The 8,742-nt window shown below is 45.4% G+C and overlaps 1 protein-coding gene across 1 annotated transcript in view; it reads left to right on the top strand.

The window, feature by feature from the left end:
- Positions 1-2,928: 2,928 nt before the first annotated feature.
- The window catches only part of Sptlc2 (serine palmitoyltransferase long chain base subunit 2), a 75,617-nt gene continuing 69,803 nt past the window's right edge, over positions 2,929-8,742 (top strand). Inside the window, exon 1 of the mRNA XM_005343405.2 lies at positions 2,929-3,162. Within this exon, the coding sequence (XP_005343462.1) occupies positions 3,037-3,162 (126 nt within the window). The 5' untranslated portion in view covers positions 2,929-3,036. The remainder of the gene's footprint in view (positions 3,163-8,742) is intronic.

Genomic DNA, 8,742 nt, shown 5'->3' with positions numbered 1-8,742 from the left:
TCCCCACTGAAGAGTCCTTTTTGGGATTTAGCAATGGCCTATTGAGTAATCACATCCTTTGTGTATTATATCATGTACACACAACAGTCTAGCAAGAGATGAAGTGCAGGAATTAACCTCAGATAGCAAGTGAGGCAATCAGGGCTGTGTGTGACTGCTTTAAGGCCACAAGTGGTGAGTAAGTGGCAGAACAACATAAGAAACTGGTGGTGTCCTGTCCTCAGGAGGAAGGGACAGGCTCTTCCCAGGATCCAGGCTCTGTTCTGCCCAGCTTGGCACATGTGCTACCATGGGTCCTTCCCTCCGGAACAAACTCCCCTGTACATTCAGAACCAGTTTTATGTTCCACCCACCCTTCAAGGTCCAGCTAATTGCACACCTTTTGTCCAAGCCTTTTCCACATTCTCTCAGCCCCCCCTATCTAAGTGTCAATCAAATAGCTTAGCTCTTTTTTCAACCAGATTTCTGCCCTGAATACCTCCACTGTCTGTGGTAGTTTGATTTGTTGCTGTCATCCAATGTCCCATTTTGAAATTCCTATTGCCTATTTCTTCTTCTCCTTCTTCAAAAGTTTTTCCTTTTATCTTAATTTCATCTTAAAAATTTTCCTTTATATGGGTATATACTTTGAAAACAAATTTTAAATTTTTGTTTATTTATTTATTTTGAGACAGAGTTGCTCTGTGTAGCAGCCCTGGAACTCATTCTATAGACCAGGCTGACTTTGAACTCACAGAGATCCGCCAATCTCTGCCTCCTGAGTGCTGAGATTAAAGGTGTGCACCACCACCACCACCCAGCAAAGAATTATTTTTTTTATTTTATATGTCTGAGTGTTTTGCCTGCATGCATGTCTTTGCAGGGCATCAGATCACCTATACAGATGCTTATGATAAGTTAGTGGGTTCAGGCACTCAAATCCACATCTCCTGGAAGAGCAGCCAATGCTCTTCAGTACTGAGCCATCTCTCCAGCCCGTATCTTGTTTCTCAGTGGAGTGTAAGCTTCACGAGGCAGACACTTCTTTGTGGGTGGGTGTGTGACATGACAGTCAGATGTCAACATTCGGGTTTCTTCCTCACTCATTCTCCACCTTATTTTCGAGACAGAGTCTTTGACTGAGCTTGGAGCTCACCGATTCAGTTAGACTGGCTGCCAGATACCTCTAGGAATCCTCCTGGCTCTGTGTCCTGAGCACTCGGAGTTTATCGAGATGCTCAGAATCTGAGCTTCACTCCTCACGTTTTCCTGGCAGTCTTCCATTGATGGAGTCATCCCCACCCCCTCATATTTAAGGCAGGGACTCATGTATCCCAGGCTGACCTGGAACTGGTTTATAGCCAAAGGTTGTCTTGAACTCCTGATACTCCTACCTCCACCTCATGAGTGTTGGCATCATATCCATGCATTTCCATGTTTGACTTAAAGGCATACAGAGCTTTAAAAGAAAAACAAAAAAAAACTTTAAAAAAATGTATTATTCTATGTGTCTGAGTGTTTTGCCTGCACGTATGTATGTGGCCCAAGTTCATGCCTGTTGCCCTCAGAAATCAATGACTTTGGATCCTCTGACACTCTGAGCCACTATATAGGTGCTGGGAACCAAATCCAGGTCCTCTGTATAAGCATTAAGTGCGCTTAAGTGCTGAGTCCTCTCTCCAGGCCCCATATAGTTCTTTCTGATTACTGTATTCACTTTGGGATCAGAATGCTCGTGACTTGAAAGTAGTTCTGTGCTCTCTCCACTTTCTGTTAGACTGGTCCTCTCCTAATTCAAGCAAAACAAATACCTTGCCAACTCATTTCTAAAAGCTCCAGGGGAGTAGGGGTTGTATGGTGTTGGGGTTCACATAGCGCGTTCAGCAATTAATAATAACCAGTACTTAATGAACACTTACTAATTGCTAGGTCCTGCACAAAATACATCACATCCATTAACTCATTAGATTCTATTATGGCAACTATTATTATCCCCCAGAGCAGAGGAAGACGCATGGAGGTCACTCAGCTAGTAGGTGAGGCAGCAAGAATTCAAACCAAGACTGAGTCATACTCTTAATCATGACACTAAAAATTTATGGGTAACTAAAGTTCTCTGTAATGCTGTAATGTAGAACGATTTCCTTTCTTTTACTACTGGTCTGGATTAGGTATTTTGATAGGTGCACAACGCTCTACTAACGTAATTCTTGCAAATGAATCTATGAAGCAGGAAGAATTTAAAAAAGAAGTTGACTCATAAAGTAGTTAACTCTCAAATTTCAGTTTCGGTTATTAGAAGATCTGAAAATAGATCAGGTCTCCTGACTTTCAAGGAAAGTCTTCAGAGGAAACTGTACAGGACAAACCCGGATAGAAACAAGCGGTGCGCACTGGAGACGTCTGCGTAGCGCACGGTGAGGAACGGTGAGAGACCGTCAAAAGGGCTATTCTATTAACATCCACAGAGGAATTTGCTAATGAAGTAAGGGAGCTGCCTGTCTTGGGCTTGGATTCAATCCGAGAACCTCTAGGGAGAAAGGGCACAGAGGGCAACCACCACCTGTGCAGGAGAACCGGGAACCGGCTCTGGAGATGGCTCAGCCCCCTGTCTCTTCCTCCACACGCTAATTGGCTACTTCTTTCCGGGCTCCGCCTCCTCCTCAGTCTGGACCATTAGGCAGCAAAGCTCCACCTACGACCTGTCTAGGGCTCCAATCAAGCGCCCAGCTCTAGAGTTCCTCCGAAGAAGCCCCCTTGACGCTAGCAAGCCGCTTTTCTCTAGCTCTTGATTGGCCAGAAGCAGCATGAGGTCCGCCTCCCTAGCCTTTGGATTGGCCGGACTCCATCAGGCTCCGCCCCGCGGTCCCTCCGGCAGCCCGGCTTCTGCGAGCCTGGTCTTCTCCGCTGGCCCCGCCCTCGCGTGACGGCCGGACCGGGAATTGGCAGCGGCGCTGCAGCCATTTCCGGTTTCGGGGAGGTGGGTGCGGTGTGGAGCGGGAGTTGGCGCCGCAGCCGCCTCCAGAGCCTGCCTTGCTACCGGGTGCTGCCGGGACGATGCGGCCGGAGCCTGGCGGCTGCTGCTGCCGCCGCCCGCTACGGGCGAACGGCTGCGTGAAGAACGGGGAGGTGAGGAACGGGTACGTGAAGAGCAGCACCGCTACTGCCGCGGCTGCCGGCCAGGTACGACGGGACCGAGAAGCCGAGCGGGGCCGGGGCGATGGGCCGGGACCCCGCGAGCCGAAGCCCGGGCCAGGCCGGGGCGAACGGGCAGCCTCGCGGGCGGCTCTCAGCAGGCTGGGCGCGGCTCAGGTGCGCTGGCGCCCGGGACCCGGCATTGACTGGGCCTCCACCTGAACGCGAGGGAGACTCAAGGGCAGCGCGGGACTCAACAACCGTGTGGGGCTCCCCAGTTATGCCGCTTCTCCTGTTATTCGAGCCTCCCCATTTTTACCTGGCTACCCAAGCCCTGCGGGCCTCCGCCTTCCCAGCGATGAGGTGCTTTCAACCATGCAGGACTCCCCAGGTCTACCTGGCTTCTTAGATGTGCGGGTTTCCCTAGTTCTGCTCGACTCTCCAGTCTCGACTGGGCTCCCCAACACGCGGGACTCCCTAAGTCTGCCCGGCTCCTCAGCTGTGTGAAGCTCCCCAGCATTTGCTGTTCTTAAGGGCCCTGAAAGCAGGGCTTCCTCTCCTAGTCCCGATCCTGCAAGCAGTGCAGGCCTCTCCCACTGGGAAGCAGAGGAACGCCCTCGGAGCCCGGCTGTACTTTCTCTAGGGTTCCTTCTCAGGTCCCCTCAAGTACATGTTTCCTGTAGAGTCTTGCAGCCCCGACAGGAAGAGTTAGGAAAGTTAGGCAGTACGGTTGTGGAAGTTCACCCAGGCAGCCTCTTCCTACCCCATTCTGAACTTCCTTTACCAGGAAAACCTTGACTGTGGACTTGACAGGGACCCCCCACTCCCCGCCCGCCCCGGGTGTCTTGAAAGTTGTCCTGTTGTGCGATTGGTGAGACCCCATCCCACCATCCAGGTTAGATTAGGTGGCCCCTTTCACCAAGCAACAGAGCTATCGAAGAGGGCATTGCTTAATCCAGTCCTTAATCATGAGTCCTTGTACTAATTAACTGAAGTTGAATCATCAACCGTATTCATGCAGTTTTAAAATACCTTACAGAGTTCTGAATTCCTGACAGCATTTTGTGTGTGTGTGTTTGTTTTGAGATATGGTTTCTCTGTGTAACAGCCATGACTGGCCTGCGTTGTAGACCAGGCTGGCCTCGAACTCAGAGATTCTCCAGCCTCTGCCTCCCAAGTGCTGGGATTAATGCCGTGTGCCAACAGGCCTGGTTTTCCTGACAGTGTTTTTTTTTTTTTTTTAAACTAGCCTTTCATTTATGTCTGCTAACTCCTCTAGTGAAATATGTTTCTAAGATGAGCTTCTTCAAGAGATTCAAGATGTAACATTGCTGGAAGAGAATGCTGAGATGATTTTGACTTTAACATTTTTAAGTCTTGTGCAGATACCAGGAAGAAGAATTTTAAACCCCTTAGCTGGAGTGTGACTATTGCAGTTTTGATAGGATGATGACCTTGCTTTGGCATTAACATAGATACTAACCTATCCCCTGAATCAGAGTCGGTGACAGGCCTGTTAACCCTGTGTCGTGGAAGGGTTTTCTCCAAGTCAAGATGAGTTATTGAGACTGTGGGGAAGAGTGGAGGCTTAGGATGGGAGTACATAGGAAAGACTTGACCTCCCTTGAATGTATAAGGTGTTAAGATTCAAAAGATTGGTTTCCAAAAACTGACTGTGGGAGAGAGAGTGTGATAAAAGTCCCATTTGTGGTCCAGGCTTGGTGTCACTGGCCTTTCAACCCAGCACTCAGGAAGCAGAAGCAGGTGGATCATTGTGAGTTCAAGCCAAGCCTGGTCTGCATAGTGAGTTTGAGGACAGTTGTGAGCCATGGAAGAATTCTCTTGTTTTCACTAGCAGTGTAAGGTAGCTAATGAGACAACACTGTAGTGATATAGAATGTATCAGGGAAATTGAACCTTGGAGCTAGAAGGTAATGGGTGAACTGGTGAGGAAAAAGGAAGTCCAGACCAAGCCGGCCACGTGTTAGAGATGCTTTCTGTCTGAATGTTCCTTTCAGTCACTAGATATTCTGACTAAATAGTAAATCAAGTTCTGACCTCCCGGAATCCCAACAATTTAACATTTGTAGGCATGGTATTTCTTCAGAGACTGCCAACTATTAAGATGGAGAAATACCAAGTTACTAAAATGAAATATAAAAATCTGTGACTGTAGCAGGGTGTGGTGGCAAACACCTGTAATCCTGGTGCTTGGGAAGGAAGCTGGGGCTGGAAGGAGGAGCGTTCAAAGCCAGTCTGGATTTATATACAGTTAACCTCAGGGTCCCCCCATCCCCAAAGAAGTTCGTGCTTGTAACATATGGCTGGCTCTTTTTTTGTTTGTTTGTTTGTTTTTAATTCATTTTATGTGCATTGGTGTGAAGGTGTCAGATCCCCAGAAACTGGAGTTACACACAGTTGTGAGCTGCCATGTGGGTGCTGGGAATTGAACCGGGGTCCTCTGGAAGAACAGCCAGTGCTCTTAACCACTGAGCCATTTCTCCTGCCCCAATTGCTGGCTTTTTTAACCTACTTTATCGAACATTTTCACTCAAGGCACAATGGCATTTGGAAGAATGTTCTAATGGAATGTTCTAAGGGGTGCAATATCCTTTCTAGAAAACTATTTTTCACAAATAATTCTAAAGCTGGTATTTCATTTGTGAGGAATAAGAGCTCTAAGTTTATGAGAAGAGAATGTCCTAAAATAATTTCGAAGTTGGTTGTGTTAAGTTAAATGTATGGGCTCTAACCCCCTACCTATCTTTCCTTGTATCCGGGGAGTGGAAAGCGTATTGGGAAATAGTGCCAATTCTGTCTGAAAAGACACAGTAAGATACTAGGTATATAAAGGTCATGCTTTCACTAAAATACTAAATATCATACGGCTGAAATGTAGATTGTTTCCTTGCCTGTCTTAATATTGCTTTTTAATGGACTGGAGAGAAATAGAAACTTGTAGACTTTCTGCAAGTTTGCACAAGGGAAGTGGCTACTTCTGATGTTTGTACACACTCAACCGGGTTTGAAAAGATTCATACCTGTGTTAACAGTGATTCCTGACTGGGGCTGAGTTTGATAAGTAGATAATGTGGTAAGGAAGTATTACGAAACAGAGGTTACTACTGTTCAGTGATGATGGCAGAGGAGAGTTACAGTTGAACAATAAGCAATTAGTTTCCTCTCTGCCATTAAAGAAGTGGGAGGAGTGTCAGCCTTTATTGAAGGTGTGGAGGGTGGTTTGTGGCCTGAGAACTATCTGGCTGCATTAGAATTGGGAAGAACCTTCAGGATGTCTTTGTAATTCAGTGTTTTCTCTTTGCACGGTTTTCTTAAAACCAGTTTCTGTGTTTTTGGGTTCTTTGTTTGTTTTGATTAATAAGCAAATGATGGTTGTGCATGTCATCACATTTAAAAAAAGACCTGTTCTTTATAAAAGTTTAGATTTGGACTCAGATTTTGGTTTTGTTTTATTTTTCAAGATAGGGTTTCTCTGTGTATCTTTGGAGCCTGTCCTGGAACTCACTCTGTGGACCAGGCCAGCCTCAAACTCATAGAGATCCCCATGCTTCTGCCTCCCTAGTGCTGGGATTAAACGTGTGCACCACAAGGCCTGTCAGATTCTGCTTTTTTTTTTTTTTAACCAATATGAACCAGTATGAAAGAAGAGAAAGGATACTGTCATTGAGACAGCTTTGAATCTAACTTTCTTCCATTTGGGAATAGTTTTGATGAGAAATTAAGAAGGATAAATGACTTCTAATTGCCAGAATCAGTAAAATTCAACCACAAGGGAGCATTAGAGCCTAAGTTATGTTAAATAAAAGTCAAGCATAGTAGAAACAAGTGTGATGACAGAAAGAGATCCACAGATAACTAAGGAAGAGTGATTTACACCTAGCTTTTGTTTCCACTGAAGGGAAACAGTGATTGGGGAATAGTAGTCATAGTAACCATTATACATTCTGGATTTGGCAGGATAGACACTTTAGGTTCCAGGCATTGCAGAAATAATGTGGTAACTACAGAAACCTTGAGATGAGTTTTTGTTTCAAATGCTTTTTGCCTCAAGAGGAAGAACATTTGATTTTTGTTAGCTGGATCCAATCATTTGTGGGACTCATCTTTTTAATAAGAATTTTTAGGCTGGGCTCTGGCAGTTTACATGTTTAATTCCAGAACTGAGGGGCATGGGAGGCAGAGACAGGCTATCTCTGTGAGTTTGAGGCCAGCCTGGTCTACACAGTGAGTTCTAGAACAACCAGGGCTACACAGAGAAACCCTCTTTTGAAAAACAAAACAAACAACCAAAAAAGAATTCTTAAGAAATCATAAACCATTTGGTTCCTAAGATAGTATTTAAAATGGGTGTTGAAGGAGGACAGACTTGCCAATTTGTTAGGTGGGCTCAGGTTCACTAGAAGCTTGTCACCCTCTAAGCAAGAGAGCTAAACTGGCTGATTCAGTTATTGAAAGAAGCAGTGTTTATTGGCAGAATGGGCAGTTGAGAGGGACTGGTAGAGGCAGTGTTTGCATGCAGAATGGTTGTTCCTTACTTGATTGAGTAGATGGTTCGTGCCACAAATCACTTGCCTCCTGAGTAGTTTCTAAGAAGCTTCTATAATTTGTGATTTGTGAATATTAGGAAAGCCTTTTGCTCTTGACCTGCTTAATCTCAGACATTTTATTTTACATTTCTTATCTTTAATACTATTTTCAATACCCTTAATGAAGTTAAGGCTATTTTTCTTTTTTAAAAAATTCTTACTCTTGGTTGTAGAAATGGTGCACATTCACTATAGAGCATTGAAACAATTGTTTTCTGTCCAGGTTCCTAAAAGTCATTTGATAGAAAAATGCAAAAATTGTATCTATGTAATTGGTGTAGGAGGTCCTTCTGTATTTCTGTTGCTTTCATTGGTTAACTAAAGAAGCTGCCTTGGCCTTTTGATAGGGCAAAACTTAGGTAGGCGGGGAGACAGAATTGAATGCTGGGAGGAAGAAAGCAGGGTCAGAGAGAGCTACCACGGAGCCAGCCGCCAGGTCAGACATGCTGAATCTTTCCTGGTAAGCTGCCTCGTGGTGACATACAGATTATTAGAAATGGGTTGAATCAAGATGTGAGAGTTAGCCAATAGAAGGCTAGAGGTAATGGGCCAGGCAGTGTTTAAATGAATACAGTTTCTGTGTAATTATTTCGGGGGTTAAGCTAGCCGGGTGGCGGGATGCAGCCCGCCACTCCACAATACAGCATGTAATGTTCGGATAAATGTATACATATGTACATCGTATAGTGTTTAAGCCATGGTTAAACATGCCTATCTCTTGAATCTTTTTTTTGGGGGGGGGAGCTTTTTGAGACAGGGTTTCTCTGTAGTTTTGAAGCCTGTCCTGAAAGTAGCTCTTGTAGACCAGGCTGGCCTCAAAACTCACAGAGATCTGCCTGCCTCTGCCTCCTGAGTGCTGGGATAAAAGGTGTTTGCCACTACTGCCCAGCTTCCTCCTGTTTCTAAATGCTGGAATCACATATAGCACCATTATACTGGGACTCTAACCTGGGGCTTCATGCATTTTAGGCAAGTATCCTACCAAATGAGCCATGTCCCTAGCCCAAATGTGATGATTTTG

Source organism: Microtus ochrogaster, chromosome 1 (assembly GCF_000317375.1).
Source record: "Microtus ochrogaster isolate Prairie Vole_2 chromosome 1, MicOch1.0, whole genome shotgun sequence".
Classification (NCBI taxonomy): Eukaryota; Metazoa; Chordata; class Mammalia; order Rodentia; family Cricetidae; genus Microtus; species Microtus ochrogaster.
This window is presented reverse-complemented; position numbering and strand designations above follow the sequence as displayed.